The sequence below is a fragment of the Gallus gallus genome, chromosome 1 (genome assembly GCF_016699485.2).
Source record: "Gallus gallus isolate bGalGal1 chromosome 1, bGalGal1.mat.broiler.GRCg7b, whole genome shotgun sequence".
In the NCBI taxonomy this organism is placed as follows: domain Eukaryota; kingdom Metazoa; phylum Chordata; class Aves; order Galliformes; family Phasianidae; genus Gallus; species Gallus gallus.
In genome coordinates, this window is record NC_052532.1 from 4961853 (window position 1) to 4989761 (window position 27909).

Here is a 27909-nt window from a genome sequence, read left to right on the forward strand (position 1 = left end):
ATCTGATTTAAAATCCCATTAGAAATGACTTCCCTAATTCAAGGTTTGCTGTACATTTTGTCACTTAATCTTATATTGTGCATTAAATTGTTAATACCAAAAAAAAAAAAAAAAAAAAGAGCAGAAAAGAAAGAGATTGTCTTGGATACTGATAACCTTGGATACAGGATTTCCTAAATCTCTATCCTTAGCATTAGGAAGCACTGCTTACGTTCTGGTTTTACAAAGATTCTCTTTGCATCCTGCTTTGAGTGTAATACTCACTTTGTACAGGCTCAGACTTGGGATATTCCTTCCTATCCATTTTTGATGCTGTGAGAGCTGGTACCCTGGTGTGCTACCTGGCAGACTTGAAACAAAATGCTGATTTCAAAACTTACACCAGTTTTTTTTAACTTGGAAAATAGATTTTCAGTGCAGAATCCAGGTGATCTGGAAAACTAACATTTGTCTGCCATGGATGAATCAGTGATTGACAGGGTGGTGCTCCAGCTGTCCCTGTTAATTTAATGTCTGAGTTTTAGCTTGCAGCGAAGCTGCTGCATGGACTCCTCCTTTTGTCTACATGGCAGCTTTCTCCCTGCCCCTCAAGCTCGAGGCATTTTGTCAGTATCTCACTGAGAATTTCTGCAGACATTTCTCTTTAACTTAAGTACACACATATAAAATACAGATAAGTTGCTTGTTTTTCGTATATTTTGCATTTCTTCCCCAAATCTCTCCATCTAACTTGTTTTAGAGCAATATAAAAGCCACACAAACAAATATAAACTGGTAAAGCTTCAATAGAGACCAAATGTGTATGTATTAGGAAAAGGAGTCCAACAGCAATAAAAACTTGGACAAATTAAATTGACAAAGCTGCCCATTACCTTGGCAAAAAGTCCCTGTCAAAAGATAAACTTTAAAGCTAGAATGCATGAAAGAGTCCCTAGATAGAATTAAAATTTAAACTGATTCTTGATAGATAAGCTTTTTTAAAATCCACCTCTTTGCTGCAAGTCGTCAGGATTTTAGAAATAAATTTCCCCTTTAAATCTCTTGAGCGATTTTCATTTTTTGCAAGGCCGCACTGCTGGTGTCCTGGAAAAATGGAGAGTTAGAGCTTTATCAGTTGGTGCCCTGAGGTATGTGGCAAAGAAGCTAAATCCTTGAAGATTAGCAAAAAAAATGCAGCACATGGCAATAAGGGGCTTATATGACTACTAGTATTAGTTCAGGTGAAAGAAGTATTGCTTATACATAAAACTGGACAAATCCACTGACAATGTATTTTTAGTTAGCTACAAAGGAGTCTTATATTGCTGGACTTTACCTCTTTGGTGATTTGGGAAGCTTAGTAATCCACTGTAAATGCTCTTCTGCTGGCCCCAATTCCCAGTATTACTCCAGAATGCTGCTCTTTCGTTTTAACCCCTAAAAGTACATGTTTCCTTAATTTAGCTTTTAGTTCACACAATGACTTATTTAGCCAGCAGTCATGATGTAGGAGCAAACGATCAAGTTACTGCTCGGACGCCGAGCTTCGGAGGCAGAAGCACAACCTGGAAGGTTGGATTTGTGGGCTGACAGCAGCTGATGGCCATTACAAAATCTCAGTCATTACGTAACTCACTCCTTAACAAGTAGTGGTATTCTTAAACAAAAGAGCTAACTCTGTATAAGAATCCATGGTAACGTTTCTGTATACTTTCTGTATAGTTCAGTTATTATGTAAGCACACATCCCATCCTGTTGGGGAATTTAAGTATATTGCAGAGTTTTCCCTGTAATTTTGTCCCACATTGCTTGATAGGAAGACTCGGAACAAATTCTCTCTCTCTCCCTCTATATATATATGTATGTACTATGCTCTCTCTCTATATATATATGTATATACATATATATATGTATATATACATATATATATACCAAATATATATATATATACCAAATATGTATATATACATATATATATACCAAATATATATATATATATATACCAAATATGTATATATACATATATATATACCAAATACTCTACTGAAAATAAGCTAACTGTGTGCTGCAAGAGGTCAGACTGATGGCCAAAGAAGAGGAAATTTGGGTAAGGCTTGCAGAGGAGCCTGGGAGCAAGGGTGCTGTCTTGTATGCGTTACCAAATTAAAAGCAGACAATTGAAGCAATTAGACCATGTTTATATGATGGAGATTACCGGGCATGCTGTAGGAATGACTGAGCAGCTCGTAAGGCAGCTGCTGACCCAGTTCCAGCTAAACTTAGTACTCTGGGCTGTAAACTGAAGTAGTCGAGGAACTGCTTTGTGAGGAATGGAGCTATCGTAGCATCAAGACAGAGCTTGCCAGTGTTGTCCCCAGATAAACTCCTCTTACTTGCAAGTGAAAATCTTACTGGTGTAGAGCATGGCCACGGTATCCACAATACACCTCTCAACGCTCCTTAATTTTCCCTCTGCTCCAACCATGCAAACCCTTCCTCTCCTCTTATGTCAAAAGTTAACAGTTTGGATTGTTGTGGAGCACAATTTTCTCTCAAATCAGACGATGTTAGTGTCTGGCATAAGGAAGTCCTTCATGTGCTTTTCTTCAGCCACCATTGCTTAGAACCTCTTCCTGGTATGCAAATAGTAATGCAAAGATCTTAATACAAAGGACTAATGAGGTGGGTGTCTCTCAGTGCTAAGCAGCAGTGCCTGTCCTAGGAAGTTTCACGTTTGGAATAGCCACGACAGAAAAGGATGTGGAGAAACTTATGTCACAGTACGTAATCAGTGCAAAGCCACATGCCTGAGCCTCCTGTACCCAGGGTTCAATTCTTGTGGGTGATGCTACAGTTTAAGGTGCCAGGAAAGCATTTAAAAGGCTTACGTATGGAAAGTAGCAGTGAAATCATTCCAGCCATTTGGAGCTCCAGAGGAATAAACTTGCAGCACTGCAGGGGAGTGACATCACAAAAAAATTGTGCTGTATAAACAAAAGAGTGGAGGGTAGAGTAGCCTGTGAAGCAGGCTAATACATGTCCATGGAGTGCTCTTAGAGTAACTCCAAGTCCTGACTTTGTCCTTCCACTCTGGCCTCCCATCTCCTGCACTGCTTTCTGTGCCTTGAATTGATTGTCTTTCCTTTCTTTAGGAAAGCATTTTAAAACTGATTCTTCCCAGTGAGAACTGCTCAGGTTTCCATTCAGTGTACATGTACTATTTTTGTCTCTCAAGTTCTCAGACCAGATTCCACTACATTCTTATTTTATTAAATACAATGATGCACATGCTCAAAATGAGATCAGTCTCCTTCTCTCTTTATATAGAATGTATATACACTTCTCGTATATCTAAGTATAAGTTGAGCAATTCATATATAGAAAATCATTAGAGTTTCACACATTAAATCTGAGAGGATGCTGTACAGGTGTTGCAAAGCAGTGATTTCAGTTAGCTCAGTGGAAGTCAATAATTATGGCAGACATTAATCCCAGGTGTTGAAGGACATCTTCAAGTGGTCTGAATCTACCAAGGCAGGAAATCATACCATTTGATTTCCATCTGAAAAATAGCCATTGGAAACCTAACTGAATTCCATTAAAAATCAGCAATTCTGTTATACCTATGTGGATGAGCACTTTGTGAAGCATTGAGAGCTGGTGCTGGAGGTTCATTTGCTTCCTCTTTGTCTAATTTTGATTAAAGAGTCTCATTTATGTGGTGAATCTGGGTACTAACTGCTTGAATGTATATCTCAGGAAAAAAATATGCATACACCTGTCAAGTTTGAGCACTAACGCCAAAGCATTTCATGTCATTGTGTACTGATTCTTTTGTCTCTTTAGATAAATACTATATCAGTAAGACTTCTTAACAAAGTGTGTGAACTGTTACAAACACAGTGAAATTGCAGTATAACTTTTTAGTCTAGAATTCATATTTCTCTGTTGTTCCCAACAAGGTGTAACCATCCACACTGCAGTACAAAGTGTGAGAACAGTGATCAGTCAGTCATAAGTCTGTATCATTGAGCTGGTATACTCTGGTTAAATCTATCAGTGCTTTCATGTAATTAATATTCTTTGGGAATCTCTTTACAGTCTTTGATTGGTGATTTTATTCCCTTGCACAGATAAAGGTGGAACCAGTTGTTCCGGCTCCATCACCAGTTATTCCTCGGCTGACACTAAGAGTGGGTGCAGGCCAAGACAAGATGTAAGTACAAAATAAACCATCTACAATATGCCTTACACAGTTCTTCATCTCTGATGTGTTGCAGCTCTTGCTTTCAGTTGGAAACACTTTAATGTTAGTGGTAAATGACATTCATACAGCCATGATCAGGTTGGATGGGATCCTGGGCAGCCTGATCTAGAGGTTGGCAACCCTGCCCATGGCAGGGGAGTTGGAACTAGATGATCCCCCTTAAGAGTGAGCCACTATATCATTCTGTGATGTCTTTTGACCATTCTGATGTAAACTCAAGCAGAACACTTACCAGTAGAAACTATTTAGACATTTTGCCCTTTTTGTTCTGCTCTCCAAGTGGAACCCATCATCTTCCATTCATCCTACTGCATTTCCCAGTAATGATTAGAAGAATCCATCGAGACTCACATGCTGCCTCCAGTGACATTCAGCAAGACTTCCATAATGGCTAGGTATCCTTAGTGTAATCTACAGCTCAGTTTCATAATGCATTTCAGCTAACAGCTGTTTCATGCATAACAATTGAAATGCCTTCACACACATCTATTTTATTATAATTGTTGATTATTTCTGAGTGTACCTAACACACTTTAAATGTTTGTTCATTAGCTCCTTAATTATTGGGTGTTGTCGTACAAATAATAGTTATTTAGTACTGGATGACCATAAATAGGTTGATCCCTATGCTCAGATTGTACAGCTGCCTGCTTGTGCTATAGAGGCTGAGGAAATGAAGCATTACTGGGCTTTATAGGCTGCTCCTGCCTTGTGTTTTCCTCTAATTGGGTTTTTCGATGTTTTTTTTTTATTGTGCAGAGTACACTTTTATGTCTGATGGCAAACACGAGCACCAAACAGATTTTTTCTTTCCATTCATCCCATTCAATGTTGCTAATCTAGTTGCTTCTCTTTTAAAGTCATTCTGAACTAAACCTCCTAATCACTAACTTTCCTGTGTTATAACTTGAGTGGCATCTTTGATGATTATTCTGTTTTTCTCTGCTATCCTATTCCCCTGTCTTGCTCAGTAGGTAATTTGTGAGTTATGCTGGTGCAAAGTTGCTATAGGGCTTCTTGGTTTCTTTGAGAAAGCACCCCAAATATCAGGACTTTTTCCTGTTCTCTCTATGCACATTAACCATTGCTATTTTTTCCCTTTCACAATGTCTGAGTATGATAAAATTTCTGTGCTCAGACTGTATGAAAGATCCTGCTTTTCAGCAGTTATCTGTCCTGCATTTAAAGCCTGTAAATCCATTTTCGTTCTTGAGGAGCTGTGGATACTTTCAAACTTTTTTATTCAAGGATTGTGGAAGTGTTTATATCAGGAAAAAGAAAAGTCATATTTTCAAGGCAGAACTTCTAAATTATGGCTCTGAAGCCATATTTTAGCACCAGAAAGTTGATTTTGCATCCCCTCTTATCTCTCCCCAATCATTCTCACACCCACACACATTTTGAAAAGAGATCTCATACTTCATCTGCTTGCTGCAAATCGTATGGGCACATCATTTTCATCTGTGCCAGTCTGCAGTGGGTCAGAGATACTGACATCTAGGTTTTTGGCCTTTTGGAAAACCTGCTTCTATGTCTGTTTCCTGTATGCATATTCATTGGCATAGGAGGGAGGCTTCATCTCCTCCACTCGACACTTGCTCTTGCTACTGCTTTAGACTACATAACTAAATGAGTCTTCAGTCTTTAGTATTCCATCTCTGTTTGCATACCTGTTTCCCTTTCCTACCTTCAATATCTCCCCTCTATGCCTACTATATGGGTCCCCTTATAGTAGGCATAATCTGAGTGTGATGGCTGTATTACTCACTTGCATCTTCTAAACAATGGCAAACAAGAACTGATGGAGCTTTGTTGGAGCTTTTAGCATTTGTCAGAGTTTTCCCAGGCAAATTCCAGGAAGAAGTTTGCTGAAGCAGAAGCAAATACAGTTTATACCACATGACTCTGGGACTGGGAATTGTTTTGTGTTGCATGTTGATCCAGGGTCTAATGAGCTTGCAGGGGAGCTCTCCAACTCCAGGTAATCTTTTTGCTTTCATCCTAAACAATTAATATTTAGCCTGGACTCAGAGCATATGTGGTGATCATTATTAGAAGTGATCATTATGTGAAGCTCTGAGACAAAGCATTTCATATGTGGCTTGGGCTGTTGAAATAATACCAGCAATCTCTGCTACCTGGATTTAAAGTTACTAGTTGCCCGACCAGAGTAGGTTCATAAACCTTTTACATAGCTGGTAAGGGACAAAAACGAGCTATGCTTTTGTGATACGTTGTATTAGGGGAAAGTTAAACTTGCATTTCATCTGTGTTGATGATGAATATTGGGTAATTGTTGTGTGTCAATTGAGATGTCTCTGGAGTTTATACTGGCGTGAGATTATTTTAAATTACTGTGAATGGCCATAGAAAGGTGTTAGAATCTAAGTCTTTTAGGGCTGATAGAAATTGATGAATAAAAACTAGATAGACTAATAAATTATTTCGGTTCCCTCTGTTAGAAGGAAAAACTGTTGGGAGGGTTTGAGAGTTAGTTAAATACCTTTCCAGTTGGAAGTTGGTTTCTCTTGAGGAACTTCATGCAAAAGAATGTACTTAAAGATCGTGGTGAGTCCAAAAAGCATATTACTGAATAGTAGAATCATTTAGGCTGGAAAAGACCCTGAAGATCATCAAATCCAGCCATCACCTAACACTACCAAGACCAACTCTAAACCATGGTCCCGTAGTGCTACATCCACTTCTCTTAACTACCTCCAGGGATGGGTACTCCACCACTTCCCCGGGCAGCCTGATCCAATGCCTGACTGTTCTTTGCGTGAAGACAACCTTCCAAATATCAACTGTTTGAAGAAAAGATGTCAGATTGAATGGCACTTAAAATGGAAATTACAATCTATATGTAGATACAGCAAAAATGGTGGCAACAGAAGTTTACTGCAATTTTCTCCTCCTTTGGAGGAGCAATTTCCAGTTCTGTTGCTTCTGAGCTCCTCTGCTTGGACCAATGTACAAAGCAATGCTGATTGTGACAAAGGAGTCTCCTTCTTTATTGTTTCTATGAATACAAATACATACTGGCTAGTCAAGCTTGTCCATCATGCAAATACTCTTCCAACATCAGTTCAAAAGAGATAGCTATTAGTAATGTCAGTTTAATAGACATGAAAATGTAGCTGTTCCTTAAGGACAGAGGGACCAATATAGGGAAAAATGTTACAGTTCAGTGTTTTTTGGGGGAGTGTTTTAACTGCGCAGTAAAACAAGAAGAAAGTAGATTATAATCAAGGCATTTCCATCTTAGTTGTAAACAATTACAGCAATACTTGCATGGATGCCACATTAGAAGAAATTTACTGGATTCCATTCTAATGCAATTAGAGCTAATTTTGTTCTTTAAATGAATAAAGGGTCAGCTAGTAAATCTAGTTTATCTCAAGTCCAGGCTTCAATAAATTGTTTTATTTAATTTGTTGTAAAAGATCTTATCCTTAATGGGCCAAACTCTTATTAGTTTGCTTGGGTTCTAAAATATTTATGACCACCTTTTTAGATATGATTTGAATGATATGTTGGAAGGGTTTTTCACTGTTTTTTTCCACTCCAGTGTTATCAGGGTAGAAGATTGCTAACTGAGTTAGTATAGGAAGGAACTGAAGATGCTATCTTTTTTTAAGAAAAAAAAATTAAAAGCACAAAGCTACTATAGATGTTTCAATGTAAAATCATCTGCAAATAATGAGCAAAATTCTTTTAATCAGTTGCATCATGGTTTCTTTTTGCCTAGCTATTTTCCCTAAGCATAAATCATTTCGTACACATAACTTCTAAAAACATTCACACACATAGGTTTCATACACATAAGTTTTTAAAAAGCATATCTACTGATGGGGTGCTGACATTCCAGTTACTGCCACAGCTGATGTAAACTAAAGCAAAAATATCTGCTGTAATTTCTAATATTTCAGATAAATTCTAAATTTAAATACGATTTTTAAGTAAAAACACATGACTTCTGACAATACCAGACCACAAAGCAGAGTGCCATTTGTTAGTCATTGTTTCAGTGCTTCTGTGCCTTTATATATATATGTACACACAAATGTGTGTGTATATATATATATATATATATATGTATTTATGTAGAGAGAGGGAAATGTATATATATATATGTGTGTTTGTGAAATCAAGTTCCTGAACTTAATACTAAAATATCAGGCTTTTCCTCCATACTCTTACTGCATTATATCATAGCTCTGCAACCAGCAGAGAACCTGGAAAACAGGCACAAATAAGGAAAAGATAGGTATTTTAACAGTGTTTAACTTGCAAATCTAGCCTGCTACTCTTAATAAATTGCCTCTTGTCTTGCATATTTTTAATGTCATCATATATATTAACCTTCTCCAAAAAATTGCACACACACTCAGATACGTGTGTCTATAAAAAATATGTACTAAATAAATTGTGGTCTTGAAAATAAAATCCTAAAGGTATTAAGAGAGAGAAGCTTTTTATCCATATATTTAATTGACTCCACTAAAGGTTTTTATCACTTGCTAGGATGTTATCGGTCCAAGGCCTAACTTAGGTTCTTTTGGAGGCTCGCTCAATGGCATAATATTCCCATGACAAAAATGCCACCAATGTAACCAGCTGACATCCTTTGTAGAACATCTGAAAGCCAAGTGGCAATATAGACCAAATGATTTTGTGAGCACTGGATGTGATCTCTCTGTGTGATGTTGGTGACCCAGAAGTATTCTTTGGGAACTAAGAGGGAAGCCTGTCCTGTCATTTTGTGTTTTGTTACCCTGAGTTTCTGTGATTGATCCATCTGAGGACTTCCACCACAATAAGGTGCAAAAATAACAGATATTTTTATAAGTTGGCAAAATGATATTTGTCTGACAAGTTGGGAGCCTGAAGGGAAATACAGCTTGAGAAAATAGCATGATGCTGATGCTATAACCCTACCTGAAACACAGCTGGACTGCTGGAGGTGCTTATTTTTCATACATTGGTGGCTTGGGTCATCATTGCTACTTGCTCAAGAACCAATTATTTTAAGTGCAGGCATGGTTGGGCAACAGAATTCCAGTAAAACAGTTCTTTATTCATTCTTTTTGAAATTGTGTAGAACTTTACCAGCTCACCTGCAGCAGAGCACCACCAACTTTGTTATAGGGTAACATTATCCTAAAACTCTTGCCTAAAATATGCATCTCCTATCTGCAGCAAGTTTAATTTACGGAAGAATTGGATCATAGAATGGCTTGGGTTCGAAGGAACCCTAACAATCATCTAGTTCCAACATCCCTGCCATGCACAGTGTTGTAATTGAGCTGCAAGTTCTCTAGAGATTAAATTTTTGGGGGAACACCACACACATTCACATACAAAACCAGACTTTAAAAAAGGTAGGTTGGACCAAAGGAGGACAAAAGAGATATTAGCAGTTCCATGGATACACCTTTTATTGAGCTGGTTAAAGACAAGAAATTAGACAAGGACTGTGTTGGTATTCCCCAGAGTTCACTGGGGGTCTGTAATTGCTGCAGGAATACAAATATGCATTTTTTTGGAAAGTACTCAAAACACTCTGGGAGATGTGAAAAAACCTAGATATCTAAGATATGACTTTGCTCTTAGCTTCAATTAAACCAGAATTCTGCCACATGTAGTTTTTAAGAATGCATCTGATTTTTACGGTATCGTCTTTGGTGGATATTCATGACCTTCCATTTTTAATAAGGTTGTTCTCTTTTGGATAAACAAGACCTTATGAAAAAAACTTTTGAACTTCAGGTGCTACTTAGCAGAAAGCCATTCAGATATTGATAATTTAGATTACTGTCTTCATGGTGTTTGCCCACAGTAGCTGAATAATGGGATTCATTAAACTCCCTTTGTAGATGTATCCAAATTGTTTGCCTCTAGCTTTGGCTCCCTATGTGTGGCTAGAGAGGAAAGGATTGGCTTTTTATTGACTTGTCAAGCCGTAGGTTTGCATTACTAGCCAAGTAGCTCGTGACCCATTCCATTTATTTCACTGTTTTGTGGTGGGGAAACAGGTAAAGGAGTCCTGCTGGAAGCCCCTCCTTCTGCACGTTTTTATGAATAAGAGCAGTGTTTGTAGCAATTAAGGCACCGTGACCAAATCCTCCAAAAGATGTAATGCAAGCAGCATGGGGCTATTGTGGGACACAGCTGTGGGCGGTGTTGGTTACCCTGCAAGACGCTGCTTATTCAACAGAAAGCTCTGAAGGATAACTTACTGCAGAATTAAATAGGAGGAAAGAAGTGATACTTCAGGGAGAAAAATGTAGAAGGGTAAACCACTGTTTGGGAAAACTTAACAATAGAGTCCAGGCAGCGAAAGTCTCTTGTTTATTTGCAGTACTAATGGGTATCCCAATTAGTTTACAATTTAACACTAAGCAGTGAAAGACTGAGTTAACTGTGTTAATAGAACCAACGCTCTGGGTGCCAATCCAGCTTTTGCTGTAAGGTGGAACAGAGTGTGTAATGATTAAATCATTTTGATATGATCAATAGACCACCTAAGTGAGCAGTCAGAGTGATGACAAATGATCTCGCTGCTCTCCAAGAGATGTTCTTTAGGAATTCCACTGATCTTTGCAGCTCTCATAAATCTTTGTACGTGTGTGTTTGTGTGTGTGTATACAGACACACATTTTTCTGTTCTGTAATTGTTAAATTATAAGAGCTGGAGGACTGATTTTTCAATGCCTTTTTAAATTCTGGATGGATATGCATTTTAATGGAGATATTCTTCTGGGTATGATTCATATCCCTTTTCTGATCGTTCTGTTTGAGTGTAACATATTGGCCCCAATCCTGCAGTGAAATCCCCATGTGTGGTCTTGTATCCATCCAAAAGTCCTGTTCACTGCAGTGGAGGTTCCTCAGCCTCTCCCTTGCTGCAGGATTGCAACTTTTAAATGAAAAAAAGTGAAGACTATATCCCTTTTACCAAAAGAAACAAATAATCCGTTTATATTTCTAAAGTTGATCTAGGATAGTTTTTTTCTTCTTTGAGTGTGAGTTGTTTCCAACATCAGATTTAGTCCTTAGCTGTTTCTTTTTTTTTCTAATTACAGAAGCCACCCCAACTAATTATTCATTCAGCTTATGGTAGGTGGTAGGCTGCGGCAAATGAATTATCTTCATTTTGCTGCTGGCCACGCCGGGTGGTGACTCCAGAAGTCATTAGGAAGCAAAACAACTTACTCGGAGTTTCTTTGCTTTTTCTGCTTATTGCTCAAGAATAAAAAGTTGTATGCTGTATACCTCAATTAAAGAAAAAGATGTTTCAGGCAAGTTTAGACACATAAGCGAATTGCTTGTGTGAATGGAAGTACCCTTATAAAGCACAGCATAAATCGATCAAATGTGTGTGAATGAATGGAAAGGCAAATGGCCATTTGTTTAAAAAATAGGCTTTACCTGGATAGAAGGTTACTGCAGGAGCCAAATGCTGTTTTGTTATTGTCTTTATTAGAGGTGGGGTTTTGTTTTTTTTTTTTTTATATTGAAGTTTCAGACAAAACTGAGTAAACTATACAAGCTAAAGAATATGTATTTTAGTTCCCAAGATCTGGACATGGACAGGAGGTCCATGGAGAAACTACCTTCCATAGATGCAAGGGAAGAAGATGCTCCTACTTGATTTTAGTAGAGCTGTTCTCTGAGCAGCTGAGTTGTAGCTGTACAGAGCCTGCAAAGTAACAAGTTAGAATTTACCACTGTGGAGGTTTCTGTGCCCATTGATGGCATAGTTTCCTAGTAGTTAGTGAAATTTCATATTTTACCCTGTCTCCCATTGAAGACGGTAGATATACAAGTAATTTATAAGCTGTCTCTAGATTGTACATTCCAAAGCATTTCCCAGAATAAATGACAAGAAAGGGCAGTTTGCAGTGAAAACATTAGAGAAAGTTTGCAAAGAGCTCACTGGACTGTGCGTGTTTTACCAGCTTCTGGTTTTGCTGTTGAGAACTCAGCAAAAGGGGACTATGCTTGGTGGTTTTCCCGTCAAAGATCTGAGCAGCTTGTTATGATAAGAGAGAAGAAGATGGGAGATACCAAGACACCATGCTACCAGCTCCATTTTGTTTTGTCAAACTGATGATGAACCACCCAGAGCTGTAAATCAGGATGGCGAGAAGAATAGGAGGGAGATGTGGGAGTCATTTGCAGAAAGGTATTTGTGGTTTTGGGGAGAGATAGTCTGGTGTAACAGATATAGAGGATGGAGGCCAACTCTGTTTCACTTAAAGTCATGGAAAAATAAACAGTAGAAAAACTGTAATTCAATTTCAAGAGTGCAAATGTCCATAAACCAAAAGAGATAAAGTCAGCTGGACTGAAGACCTAATGGATTCAGAAGTGGTAATGTCTGCCTATGGAAAGGGAAGGCTTGCAGGAAATGAATACATTTATCAGTAACTCCTTCAAAATGTGTTTTGGGAATAAGCATGTTAACCTCTAGGAGAAAAGGACTGTTAGCAAAGAGGTTACATCTTCAAAGCAAAAGAATGTAGGGGTGAAGTCAGGCTTGCCCTAAGTCAAGCTGAATTTAATGTTGCAAGGGATATTGAGCAAATGGGAAAAGAAGGAAAAACCATGGAAGTGAAGACAGGGAGGAGGTGAAGGATAATGCAAGTATGAGCCAAGAACAGAATCACAGAATATCCCAAGTTGGAAGGAACCCACAAAGTTCATCAAGTCCAACTCCTGGCTCCATGCAGGACCACCCATGATTCAAACCCTGTGTCTGAGAGTATTGTCCAAACACTCATTGAATGCCGGCAGCTTGGGGCCGTGCTCATTGCCCTTGGGAGCCTGTTCCAGCATCTTCAATCCTATGTTCATTCTCCTCCATACTGAGAATTAGGAAAAGAGGAATAGTGGCAGTAGATTGACAGTGGTGAAAGTTAACTTTAATAGATCGAGAAGTGAAATATAGGGATGTTTGCACACTGATGTCAAAAAAAAAAGGGGAATAATCTTCCTTCTAAGTCACAAAATCGCTGACTTGTGAATTTACAGACTAAGGGACAAGTAATTTTTGAATATATTTAGTTTTATTTTAAAAATTATTGTTGGTTAAATCTGTTTTAATATGTAATATAAAAGAGAAAATAGAAATGCTGAAGAAAGTGTTCTAGATACCTGTCAAAGCAATACAATTAATTACAAGTTTTGAAGGAAGAGCTATTTAAAAGCTATTGGAATAAAACACAAAATGAAAGTAAACTGTGGTAAGCCAACTTGATATCAATCTTTGATAAAACAACTGATTTTCTAGCTTAGCGTTGTCCCTTTGACAGTCCTCCTGCAACTGGGAAGGGCTGACTTTTTTGCCATGCATCTCAGTGCCTACAGTGACCACCTCTACCTCCCAGTTGTGCAGTACGTGAGGAAGTAGTTGCTGAGTGCTTGATCAAATCACATCCCCTCCAAGGGAGAGTCTCAGCTGCAGTGGAGAAGAGTTGGGACACTCATATGTGCATGGCTGAAATAAAATTGACAGCTGTGCTATCTTGAGGAGAAGGGATGCTGTCTTCTGAATGAATGAAAGATGGCAAATCCAAGCTCCTTGGATTTTAGGAATATGTTTAATACTCTCGTAGTGAAGCTGACAATGATGATTAGTAGAACTGTTCAGTAGAAAAGAACTAGCTTGAAGAAAGCTAGCAACAGAGGGTTGCAGAAGAGCTTATCTAACCAGAGAAGAGGTTACTAGTGAATATGCTCAAGGATGTGTTTCAGCACTGATATGATATAATAATTTCATATAAAAAAACACAGTAGGAGGAAGAACACTGATGTCATTTTTTGTCAGTGAGGTTGGAGAACCACATCAGTACAACTGAGTACCTGGTGGTTGTCTAGAAAGAACTGGGGAGGGAAAAAATCCTTTTTAATTCAATAAAAGAAGAAATGCAGTTTAGGTGTTGTATCTGAAGAGTACCAAAAGAAATTTCAGGCAGAAGTAAAGAGCTGGTTAGTAGGTATGTCACTACAGTAGGTGAATTAAGTGGGTGACAGATCATTAGTTGACTGTACAATGACAGTTACCAGCGTGATGCAAGTGTGACCATAGGATGCATTGCAAGTGGTAATTTCAGCTGAGATAGTGGAAGTGTGTCAGCCGTCACACGAGAGCCTGTTGATAATTCATCTAAAATGTTATATTCAGTTCTTGAACACTGCTTGTGTTCAGGAACAGTGAACTGTAGAGTACAGATGTAAAGGGGAGCACTGTTAGAGTGAGCATGGGGCTCCTCTGTTATGATAGGATTGGAGAACAACTCTGTGTGTTTTGTCTAGCATGTGAAGAGGGGATATGATTGCTGGCTGCAAGTACATCAGGCAAATAAACATTTTAGAGGGAGAAAGCTATTTAAGTAAAGAATAATGTTGGCACAAAAACAAATGGGAATTAATTGGCTATGAATGGAGGCTGAAAATTAGAAGAGGTTTCTGTGCCACCAGAGCAGGGAGATCCTGAAACAGGGTAATAGTGGGGACAAAAAGATTAACTGGTTTTAAGATGGGGCTCAGTAAACTTGTGAATGGGATTAAGTGACATGCTGCCTCAGGAATTACTAGATTCATTTGTCCAGGAAGGGGTGTTCGCTGGGTTATGCCATAGTGTTGAAATGGAGAATGAGCCGTTGAGCTCCACGGGCACCAGCAAAGCTCTGTACACTTACACAGACCCTCCACCACCTACATTAGGCCAGATGACATCCACAGAAATGGATGGTACTTTGAAATACGTGTTCATAGCACCTTCTCTTTGATAGAGAAGAATGTAACATTGCAAGCAATTAATCACATGAAAATACGTTTTTATTAGTATTTCAAGGTTACATATTGAAGTCTTTTCACTTGCAAAATTGCTAGAGGCTTGGCTGGAGGTTTGATGCGTTTTGGCACTCTGCAAGCACGCGAGCTGGTCATAGTGCATATTTGTGGAGCTTCTATTTGCCAATACGACTTGTTTGCACAGAATAAAATATTCAGCAGGGCATAAGAGAGATAAAAACTAAATTCCCCTTTCTAAAAGTAATATGGGAATTAGCTTACATTACAGAGCTTAAATTACACCGATTCTCCTCCAGGGTTGGAATAAAATTTTCAAAATCACCTCTAATCTGTGAGGAATCTAAACCATATGGAAATGTTCCTAATTCCCCTGGGTGTTTTTGACACTTACCCATAGGTCTTAGAGTATTTCTTTTTTTTTTTTTCTAGTGGAACTATCTCAGTTACAAGTGTGAGATTTCTCAGTAATCAAAATAGTTACGTCACCTCACTTCCTAGCATTGAAGAACTTGTATCAATAAGGAAACATCAACAGTAGTAGATAAAAATATCACCCGTAATAATGTGAGTGGCAGTTGTGCTAGTTATGATTACATTGGTATAGTTGTTGGTGATGTTTTCCTGCATACAGAGGACCTTGAGGTCCTGCTCCTTGCTTTAAAATGGGCCCTGGCTTTGGAAAACAATCAGAGCTTTAGAAATGTTCCTGTTCTTGGCAGAGCCTGTGCGATTCTGGACCATACCTTTCTCAATACTGATATAGCATATTTTTTGGAGCCTATCACCCGTAGCAATCATTCAGCTCTGTGGCTCATATCCTATTTTTGAAAAGCCATTTCCTTTCAATGCACATGTCTTTTCCCTCTGTTTATGTGAAGCAGTCAATGGGGCTTTCAGCCGTAAGGGTCAAAATGAAATCAAATAAATTACTTCCAAGGATAGGAAACTATTTCACACCTTGGAGCCTCATTTTGCTCCAGATGTAGCATGTTACAGCTCATGCCAGTTAGAAGCGATTATAAGCTGACTGACCTGTCATGACACTACAGATCTCAGTAGAGATCTTGTGAGCCAACACAGTTTTCTTACCATTTGGGTTTGGATCTGTCTTATGTGAACAGAGTGATTGCCCTGGAGTAATGACGAAAATGGGATTTCATTAACTCTGCCATTGTTAAGAGGTTTACTTTAAACTTGTTATCAGCACATGTGTTCAATTATAAGTACACTGAGGTTCTGTAAGAAATACAGTCCTGTTAGCATTTAAGGAGAAATCCAATGAGAATTTAGGTTGGACACAACCAGATACACAGTATTTACATTAATTCTTTTTTTTTTCTTTTTTTTTTAAGGGAGTGGTAGCCTTAGTTACGATTTACGGAGGCTCTTGTTACCACATCTATTCCAAGGGTTTTCTCACACCTCTTCATTCTAGGGGAACTATTTTGATTCAAAAACAGCTTTGATTTTTATCTTTCAGTGCAGAATATGTATGTGATACATTGCCAGGCAAGCAGCACGCAGAGAAGTGTAATTCTGATCTTGGGACTGCAAGTGTGTAGATGGTGATTGGTGTTCATTTGTGTTTGATTACCACAAAAAATTATGAATCCAACCTTGCTTTTAGAGTTTTTGGACCTTGAACAGTGAGGAAGGGAGAGGAGGGATATTTTCATCTTACTTAATATTGTACTTACAGACTTGTAACACAAAAGCTTTGATTATGGAAACACATTTGGAAGGAGTGTAACGATTTGGAAAAGCACATTTGGGAAGGAATGTAACAGTATAGATGCGGTGATGTCCAGATGTGCAGTTTAAACCCTAGCATGGACCTCAGTAGCAGTAGTACTGAAGCTTTTCTGTAGTGAGTACCGCCTACCTGCAGCGTGCTCTGTACCTCACTGTTCTTGTCTGTAAAATAGATCTCATAAATCTTGCCATCATTTACATACTGTTTTGATATCAGGTTTCTCTCCAAGTCTGAAGTAACATTAATTATTAGTCGTGGGACTGCTATTTCCCTTTGATTTCTTCCCACCTCTCTGTTGCTGTGTGTGCAAGCCCCTTTTTCAGGAAGGAGGACAGGCCTAACCACCCTCTCTGAGATTACCCCATCACCTCTAATGGTGTAGCACAAAGCCATTCATTTCTCCACTCTGGAGTCTTAAGTCTCAGAACTTTATTAGCCCAAGGGAGTGGTAGGGCCAAGCGTGCTCCAAAATGCCGATCTCCCGTTTTGATAACTGAGTTCTAAAAATCAAGATAAACAAGCTGCCCTATATACTGAACATGTCTTAATTGCACGCTTCAAGCAAGTCAGCCAATCAATGAGTATGTGTCACCCACTAATGAATATTTGTAGTTTTTGAAGATTTCATTTGTGATGTTCCCTACAGTTTCTGCAGTCATTATCAGAGCGGCTTTCGAAGACCCTGTTCAGGAGGAGAACCTGGCTTTATCTGACCAGGAAACTCTATAATTTAATTTAGTACTCAAGTTGGGCATGGTCACTCTTATTCAAATTGTATTAGATAATTCTTCTCTTAAACTGTTTACATTGTGTGTAAAGTTGTGTTTAAAATTCTTTTAGCTAATATATTTCCTAGTCCAGACTAGGGAAGGGTTGACTCTCCAAAGAACTCATAGCAGGACTTTGTTTACTTGGAGCAGGGTAGAAATGGGGGCGGAAGAAGAAATAATGATGTTTGAATCTATACAAATGGCTTTGACTGGGCCAAATATTTTGCTCTTCATCCCTTCCCTCCCTTATTAACACCAAGAGTTTTTTTTCTTAAGAGGTGGTTTGCAAGTCACAGATTGACTTTGCAAGCCATGTGAGCATTGCCCACCCTCAAGGTCTTAGACGTTCAGCTTTGGGAACAGTGAACGACAGAAGGCACCAAAGAACTGGAGAATGAGTCAGCAGTGTGCCCTGACAGCTCAGAGGGCTATTAGGGAAAGGTTCTGCACCAGAGGGCGGTGGGCATGGAACAGGCTGCCCTGAGCAGTGGTCACAGCACCAATCTGCCCGAGTTCAAGGAGCATTTGGACAGTGCTCTCAGACACAGGGTTTGAATTTTGGATGGTCCTGTGTGGAGTCAGAAGCTGTACTCAATGATATGTGTGGATGCCTTCCAAATTCAGTTATTCAATGATTTTATGCATCAGAAACAAAGTACCCAGTCTGTAAGGAGCCCCAGTGAGCCAAATGCTAAGATTTGCATTGATCCAGAAGTGCATCATAGACATCCAAGAGCCAAAGAGAAAACTTTCCTGGTGGGAGATAAGTGACCTTTTCGATGTACTCCACTATAGGAGAAGGTTTGCTGGCATTGATGTATAGGTTGCTCCTAGGATGACGTGACACTGGGACCTCCTTCCTTCTGTGGGTCACATAGGATGAGTTAGGAGTGCTGTAGGTTGACTCAGTCCGTCACCTTACTGATGCATGTGAAATACCTGAGCTCCCAAATTAGGTATCTGAAACAGCAGCTGGAACATCAAGTGGTTTGCATGTCTTCAGAGTAGCTCATGGCCAGGAAAATCATCTAATGGCTTTTAGATTCTGCTCCTCTCTAAGTTTCTAAACTTGCTTAGTTTTAATTTTCTTTTAGCAGTCACATACATGAGGTCTCAGAATGTTAATGTGTTGATAGAGTTGGCACACTAATGAAGAATCCCAAACCCATTGCTCTGTTTTCTCTTTCTCTTTCCTAAAACCTTCTGTTGTTCTGATTTAGTAGTGCAAGTAGCATATCTGGGGAGAAAACATTGGTATCTCAGCCAAGCTTTAAATATTGAGTAGTTCCAACTTTTTTCTCAATTGATGACTTGGATTATTGACTTGAAAGTCTCTGATCCTATCAGTACTGCCTTTTGAATATCCTAAGAGAGCTGCAATAAATTCTGAAGTTGCCTGTGAAATTCTCACTGATGGAGATTGGCTTTTCTCCCCTGGTTCTCAGGAGTGGTTCCAACTTGATTTTCATCATGGTTTTCCTCTTTCCTTTTTTTTTTTTTTTTTTTTACTTTCTTAGATGTCCTCCTCTCTGGAATGTGTAACCTTTCTTTAATTTTCCTTCTTCCTCTAGTCCCTACACAAATTAATTGTACTCCCACAGTTACCATTCAAATGTAAATAAGTTAAATGATTTACCAAAATGTGGTAAAAACAAAATAGTCCTATCCAGTGTTTTGTTTGGGGCTTTTCTGTTTTGTTTTCTAAAATGTCCTTTTGCTTCTTGCTGTGTTTCTAGTCTAGAGTCTTATAGCAAGGGCCTTGTCTGTTAAAATGTATGCACATCAATAACACCATATACTAACATTCGTTAATAAATATTGGGTCCTCCATGTATCCCCCTTCCTGAGCAAGATTATTCTATACTTTGTATTTACTAGAGCTACATCCTGTCTACTTCAGCTACTCGAGTAAGTAGCAATATTTTAACTGCAGAGTGTATAGTGTGCGTCATTTATTTGTCCTGACTAGATCTACTGCTGATTACGTAAACATTTGAGGAAAGAAATACCAAACTAGCAAATATTTGCAGAACCCCCTAATGTAGAATCTTAAGAGGATGATATCGTCTCGCAGTTTGAAGATTAAAATCAATGCTGTTCACAGCTGATTAACTTTCCTTTCTAATATTTCCCACAAATTGAACTAATGTAATAAAACTTAACGAAACAAGGTTTAGTAAAGCCACAGAGAATATTTATATGACAGCGGGCTATAGAGTGGTTCAGGCTGTCCTGGCATTCACTTTGTAATAGCTCTGTACTTCATCCTGTCCTGTAGTCAGGATCAGTGGATGGATGTGGCAATAAGAGCGGTCCTTGTGTTTGGTTGAAACAGCCTCTTTGCTGACTTAAAGGTGATGTGAATTAGCTGTACTATCTTTTCTTTATATCTACCCAGTGATCGACCATTGCCTCCTTTCCCATCAGCTCTTAACGATCCCCATTTTTGGTCCTACAGAGTCATCAGCAAAGTGGTGCCAGCCCCAGAGGCCAAACCTGCTACTCCTGTGAGCCGGCCCAAGACACCTCCACCCGTGCCATCACCAGTACCAGCTCCTGTGCACGTCACCCCTCCTCCAGCTCCAGTTCCTGCTCCTCCGCAGCCTACAGTCTCACCCGCCCTACTTCCACCAGCGTCCCCAGCCGTCTCTGCAGCTGGAGGCTCCAAAGCACCCGTTCGGAGCGTGGTGACTGAGACCGTCAGTACTTACGTGGTAGGTGACACGTGCTGTGATGTGTTGTCCCACTGACATTCATCTCCTGAACTGTTGAGCTTCATGGTGACTCATCACTTCAAACTGATGGCACTAGACTTACGATGTTACTCTCTGCTCTGGCCCTTGCTTGGAAGGGTTAATAATTAAAACACTATTACTTGGGCTAATTTTTTTCTGTGTTCCCAGCCCGACATTTAAATTAATTCTAACAAGTCCAGTTGTACCCCACTTGGAATTTTCACCTAGAGCATATGTTTTTGGAGACTACATTTTTTTGTAGATACTTTCACAGCCCTGAATTGAAACCTCAAATGTCAAACTCGCCATAGATTTTGCTGTCAGGCAGAAGAATCTGACTTAGCCCTCATTTGAAGTGTGCAGAGTACACTGTTCTCTATCCTGCTTTCTCCATCATACAGAAACTGTACGTTTGTGCATCTGAGTTTGTAGACATTTGCTCTGAACTTGACCTCTCTTTGGCACCATTAAAACTTCTTAATTACTCCACATAGAATGGCTTAGGTTGGAAGGGGCCTTAACGCCCATTCAGTTCCAACCCCCCTGCCATGGATGGAGTCACCACCCACTAGATCAGGCTGCCTAGGGCCCCATCCAAGTCTCCCATCTAACATGATGAAGGGGCTACATTCTCCAAACGAGCATGGACACACCCCTGGACAGGGCTAGGACTGTTCTGCTATGGAAAATTTCTACTCTAGATGCAGTGTAAGGTGGTAGTCCTACCATTTCTAATCACCGAAGAGCAGCAGATACCACCAACAATAGCAGCAGTGTTGTAATCCTCCCTGCCCTGGCTAAGTTCCAGCTTGGATGGTGACACCTTGCTTATCTATAGCAGGTACCAGTTTAAAACTCTCACCATTTAAAACACCTGAAACTTGCTTTTATTACAGAGCTTTCTGTACTTCTATTGCAATGTGTGCATGATTTTTGCTTTTTTTGTTTTTTCTTCTCCTTCCTGTTTTTATAATGATTCCTAGTGTAAATCTACCCTGCTGTTTCTAATGGAGAAGGTGCTCTTCCCTGCTTGACTTAAACTGCTGTATCATGTTACTGGTCTCTATTTAAACAGCTGCTACATTTCACTCCAGAGTTGGTTACAGTATTCAACTACCTCACATAGGCTGTGCATATCTCTGGGATGAAGGATATGCATTCTCACCTCCTTTATCACAGCATAAGTGCGATGTCACCCTTACTTATTACAGTAGTGTCCAGAAGCTTTGCAATTCACTCTAAGAGACAAACATTTTCAAAATATTGTACTACATCCAATTTTCCCCAGTAAGCTTTCGAGGCAAATAATTTAGAGGTGATGGGTGTTTAAGGAAGGAAAACCTGTAACTTTTCCTAAGGCCAGTGTTTCAGTGGTAACTTAGTGCCTTAGGGAGTATTTGGAGAATTCTATTCAGTAGGCTCTGGGTTGTTTTTTCTTTTACTGTTGAAACCAGGGCTTTACTGTGTTAGGATCCAAGTACCTTTGCAGGCAGAGAGAATCCTGATGTGAGAAGTTTCTAAGTTAAAAAACTGAAAGAGAAGTTGGGAAAGAAAAAAAAAAAAAAAAAAAAGAATAAATAATAATTTTAATAGCTTCTTCTATGGAGGGAAATCAGGACACAGAATGATGAAACAGCTTTCCCAAGGTCACATGGGAACACTCTTCTAGAGATAGGATTGGAGCCAGTGTGACAGAGGTACACAACTCCCTTCCACAGGGAAGGACAGAAGGACGATGTTACAGTTAAAATATATGATGTGGGATTTCCCTGCAGGATAGTATCTCAGTAACTGCGTTCTGATCATTAACTCTAAATGGTTTGTACTAAAATAGCATTCAGCAGTCACATACTGTCCCTTCTTCCACGACCCATTAAGGAAAAAGAAGTTAGGCAATATTTTGACATCCTCATTCAGCAGCCCAAGTTCTTGTTTAACAAATCCAGATTGGTTGCCGTGGATATAGACAACCGTGCCCCTCTCCAACTCGTGATCTTCTGAAAGCCCAAGATGGCATTCTGCAGAAAAGCATCCCCCTAGCAAATTAAGTTTGGAAAAGTTAGAAAGTCCATATTCTGGTGGAGCAACATCGGGCAGCATTGTCTAACACTGGCAGCACCCAGGCGGAGCACCTGCCCAGCATCAGCATCCACAAATGGAGAGCAGATGTGTAGATAGGAATGATCAATGCAGTGAGCTTTAAAATTCAGTTTGTTGTCTGACATTGCCTGCTGCACGTTGCTGTTAGAAAGGGATTGTTCCCTGCTTAATATCTGTATTTGTATTTTCTAGTTTTATATCACAAGAAAAAAAAAATTCAGGGCTTTAAGAGAAGTCAGTCAAGAGTGATGTGTTGGTTGCAGCTTTGGTATATTCCTATTGATTTTTCTGGCAGTGGTGTAAGATGTACAGACCACCGTGTATTGGCTTTTTTTTTTTTTTTTTCCTAAGAGCATTTGGGGATTTTTATCTACTGCTTTCTAATACCACGTTTGTAAGCTCTGCAGATAGCAAAAAGTTATTGTCTTAGATATGTGTAACTGCACTAATGCACAAAAGCTGAGAACAAAATGGTTCATATTTTTGAGTTTTGTCTATAATGCAAAATATAAGTGCAAATCTCCATGAAGAAATGATGAAATCAGGGTAATACCGTAGACATTTTGTACTTCGTATTGTTAATTTACACTCCTTTGAATGGACTTTATGACGTTTTTCATGTATGTAAAAACAAAACAAAACAAAAAACATTAAAGCATTTGAAATTTAAAAATACAAATACAGCTTTAGCAGGATATAAATGTTAACATTTTTTTAATGCAATTCTGAATATGATAAATTCAGTGTGCAGCCGTCTGATACTGTAAATGATCTGCCTCTCTTGTTTCATTTACCCTTTAGTAAATGGTACCGTGGCATAAATGTCATAAGGGGAATGGAAAGTTACTCAGTAACAACTTTTTTTATATCCTGATCTTATCAGCTAGTTGAGTTGAAGACTTTGGCTAATAAGTAATAAAGCAATATATACACATGGCGCTGTATATGTTACATGCATATAAGACTGTTATCTCACACAAGAGCCTGCTGTAGCCCGTTCTTGCCATTAACAGGGTAGAATTTTAAAAGTCTTTTGGTCGTGGTGGTATAGACAGAGAAGGAATTGTGTCACTAAGCCCTGTCTGCTATATGTGAATGACTGTGCATAGGTCAGGTGGTATAACTGGCTTTGCTGGTTTACAGGACAATGCAGAAAAATGCATGCTTTTGCTGTCCAGTGCAGGATAGGAAACATCAATTAAAACATAATTCTGAACACATACAATGAGAGAATTCATAAGTAAGGGTAGTGAGCATTGAAAAGCTTCCCTGGATAAACAACAAACTGCTTTCTTTCTTTTTTTCTTTTTTTTTTTTGAGTTTGAGTTTGAGTTTGAAGATTGATTTTGCTGCCTGCTTTGCCCTGAAAACCAACTAACTTTCTTTTTCCTTGCATCAGATCCGAGATGAATGGGGTAACCAGATCTGGTTCTGTCCTGGCTGTAACAAGCCAGATGATGGCAGTCCAATGATAGGTTGTGATGACTGCGATGATTGGTATCACTGGTAAGTTGTTCTCATCCATCCTGTTCTGCCGTTCCCTTGCAGATTATGGCTATATTATTAAAACCTTCTTTTTGTTGTTGTTGTTCATGAGGCTGGGAGTATTTGAATGGCTTTACTGTGTCCAATTTAATCATCTGGAAGATACTTTCATCTCTGTTTCTCTGGAATCTGAAAAAGCAGATTTTAAACCGTGGAGGAGCGTTACTTTAATTAATGGGAATTGGTGATAACAGTTGTTTTTGAAACGACCAGGAAATATTGCTGATTCCGGTAATTTTGTGAGAAGTGCAGGATTGTGAGCACGGTGTATACAGATAGACATTTCAAGTTATGGAGCATTGTATGAACAGTAATATAAATGTCAGCTCTTATAAAGGGTTTGAGGGAACTAAGCACTTTTTAGGCATTTTTTTTTAACAGCTACGTAAAATCGTAAGGTTGTTTTTTGCAGATGTATTAAATAAGCATCTGAAATTATTTTAAATCTAGCATATTTTGTCATGTTTTCTGTTAAAGTGATTTCTTACTGGAGGGTCCTTTCAATACATTTTTTTTGTTTCAAAGCAAGTTTTTGCATTTCTTCTAGATCGTTATATTCGTCAGTATAATGATAATTGCTAGAGTAACTGGGGGGATGTGTAGAAGGCCAGATCCCATCTCTCACTGGAAAGCTTAATTTATTTGGGTAAGAAATAGCAGTAACATTAAGACGACGTGGTGTTTTCCTGTCCTCCACAGGCCTTGCGTCGGAATCACGGCTGCACCCCCAGAAGAGATGCAATGGTTCTGCTCCAAGTGTGCCAACAAGAAGAAGGATAAAAAACACAAGAAAAGGAAGCACAGAGCACACTGAAGACTTGGCCGTGGATTGAAGTCGTGAGGTCGCTTCAGCGCTTCTGCCCTGACTCCGTCGCAGAGGGATGCGGTGTGCTCGCGTCTCACCCTCCGTCACCGGGTGTTATGGGTTTGACTCTGGAGTGAATCGGGGGCAAGGATCTGTTGTCCGTTCGGGGGCTGTTGCGTTTCTCAGGCTGTGTGAGCCCAGGGGGGTGGATTTGGGTACATTCTGATGCTGTCTTTCACCTACGGAGGGCCGTTTTTGCACAGAGCGGTGTGTGGACTTCAGTAGTTAATGGTACCGCTCCTGTGGCTCGGCAGCAACAAAGATGAATGTTGTAAATACAGATAGCTGTCCTATTCTTTCTTAATTTGTTTTTTATTCCTCTGAAACCTTTGCAGTAAGGTGCCGAGAGGAGACGAAAATGTAAATTGCAGTAAGTTGTAAACCTAGAAGACCTTCTGGAATGATTTCTTTAGTCTGGGTGCAGTTCAGCCTCTACTCCTGCTGAGCCAGATAATCATAACGTGGAAATAAAAAGTGGCTGGTAAATATTTTTGTGACAAGAATATAAGAAGCTTTTTCCCTTGATTTTTAGTACTAACATAAAATAAACATGTTCAAGCTTTTGTGATATATCTTCTATTTTTTAAAAAGAAAATTTCTATTGTGTCGATTTTTTTCTTCCGTGTGAATTTATTTCGGTGGACCTGTAATATATTTTATACTTTGGTTTTGTTTTTTAGTCTACGTCAATGTACCGTTTCATTGCTTGTACATTTCACGGGTGTGTAAAACCACCTCCCATTAAAAGAGCTTCACACGTGTAAATACCTGATATTTATAAAGTACCTTTTTATTTTTTAGGGCATGAGGATTTTTATTTTTGTTTGCCTCAGAAGACAAACCTAGCAGCTATTAAAAGCCTATGTGACACACACTTGTCCTTGTGGCTTTAAGGGATTGGCGAGATCTGCCCCAGTGGTGCGCGCACGAGAAGTCAACCAGCACCATAATTAGGCCTTGATTCAGATACTTAAACATGTGGTAACTTCTTAAGAAGTGAGTAATCCTATTGCCTTCAAGGAGACTGTTCCCACACTTAGTTATACATGTGCTTAAATGCCTTCTGAATTGAGGGCTTAGGCCAGGGGCTCTGCACTTTTAATGGTAGCTCCAATGTGTTAATCTGTAGCTGGAGCTCAGCTTTTTTTTTTTTTTTTTCCTTTTTTTTTAACAAGTGGTATTAGTTTGCCAAAATGGCCAGGCTTGCAGTGGGGTGGAGGACGTGCCAGCTGCTGTTAAGACCAAGAGACACATTGCTTTGTGTGTCCCCTTGGAAAGACCAGCAGAGTGAATATGAGCTGTATTTTAAATGAGGGTGAAAATTGCAGAGAGAAAAAAAAAAATCAGTATTAGATATTGTGGAACAGTAGGTCTCAGAGCTAAACAAAATATAAGAATAAAATGAGAAAAAGAAACAAGAATACACATCCATTGTTTCTGATGCCACAGAGAGCGTTTAGACTTCATTGGTTTGTTTGGGGATATTTATACTTCAGATGTCTGAGGTTTGAGCATACGGCCCTTTAACCTGTTGCACGGATATTAAGGGTTATTTTTTAAATGCATCCAAATTGATATTAATGAGAATGAATTAGTCATGTTTTTAAACATACCGGTCTAGTTAGGGAAATGAGGCTTTGCTGATAGAACTGTTAAATTGCAAATCGGTGGAGATATGGATGAAATTGGTTTATTAAAAGTGCACTGTTACCTTCTTTGTTCAATGCCACTTCATTTATATTCTGTCCCTGGTAATTACCAGTCTGTGTGTTAGTCAAGAAAGTTCTTGGGTTTGCTACTTTTTATTTTGAATTGTTGAATGTTTCAAACCTGATTCTTGTTTTTCTCCACGTGTAATATGCAGACATACAAAATATGCAGTCTTCGGTCATTTCTGGTTGCAATAATAAAGAACTAGCTTTTGGTAAGTTGTTTATCCATTTCCTCCTCCGTTCAGTTAATCACAACTTCTCACATTTAACCAACTGAATTATTCAAGGTGCATGGAAGAAGGGCAGAACTTTTACCATTTCTGCCGTGGGACAGAGATCTCTGTGACCATGCATTGCTGCTGCCTGCCAGCTTGGTTTCCTACCCAGGGTTTTATGATTTCATAAATGACCTCGGTGGTAATAAAACCAAAGAATCATTTTCAGGAGGCTTGTGTGGCTCACGGGATTAGTAACAGGAGAAGGGGCCTTTCACCTCCGGGTCATCGCATCGGAGCAACCTCGGTCAGCAGCCGTGAAGAGCCTGACTCCCCTTTCACTTATGCTGGTGTAGACCAGGAATTGGGGGTATAAAAGCGCCATCGGCTTCCAAAAATGGTTGTCCTCTGAGCACGGGGTGGGTATGGACCTTCTTTCAAAAAAAAAAAAATGAAATCTTTGCATTTGCTTCCATAATTTCATGGCTTATATTTCCTTTGTGTTTCTATAAGCTCTACCAGAATTAGGGCTGTTCGGTTTGTTTGTTCATTTTACATTCAAGCATTTTTGTTCCTCCAAGTCCAGTTGTGATTTAGTTTTTGGCCTACAGCACCCTCCTCCAGTGGGAGGATGGCACTTAGGGTGGTTGGGGGTTGCTTTGCTCATTGGTCTGCGTGGAAGAGCATCGGGGGTCTGTGTGCTTTCCCTGTCTGGGAGAGTGGCTCTGTGGAAGAGGATGCGAGCACTGCCTCTGGAAAGCTTCTCTTTTCACAGCCAGTTGGAAGTTGATGAACAAAGCTGTTTGAAAAGGTTTAGGAAATGGAGAATTAGGGATTTCAATAAGAAGACAACTCTCTGTCATGGTGTTCATGTAAAGAGAAGGCAGGTGAAACAATCCCCTTTACCAGTGCATGGAATGGAGTGGATCTAAGTGACACGATGCATATTGGTAGGAAATACTCCAGAAAACAGTGCAAAAGCTATTCCGTGAGAAAAGCTTGTTGAATCCTGCCTTTACTCTGGGGCCAGATTTCTATCTGGAGTCAGTTGGGAGTCAGTTGGAGCTGTGTCAGCTTACAGCAGCTGAGCAGCTCCCCGCTCGCGTTCCGCCAGCTTCAGGGATAGGGAGCAGCTACATCTGTAAGG

The 27909-nt window shown here is 39.4% G+C and overlaps 1 protein-coding gene across 2 annotated transcripts in view; it reads left to right on the plus strand.

Moving 5' to 3' along the window:
- Positions 1-26763, plus strand: part of TAF3 (TATA-box binding protein associated factor 3) — a 113904-nt gene extending 87141 nt beyond the window's left edge. For both annotated transcript variants that reach the window (XM_046942509.1, NM_001030841.3), the window contains 4 exons: positions 4113-4195; positions 20049-20304; positions 23825-23931; positions 24670-26763. In XM_046942509.1, the coding sequence (XP_046798465.1) occupies positions 4113-4195; positions 20049-20304; positions 23825-23931; positions 24670-24784 (561 nt within the window). In that variant the 3' untranslated portion in view covers positions 24785-26763. The remainder of the gene's footprint in view (positions 1-4112; positions 4196-20048; positions 20305-23824; positions 23932-24669) is intronic.
- The last annotated feature ends 1146 nt before the right edge of the window (positions 26764-27909 follow it).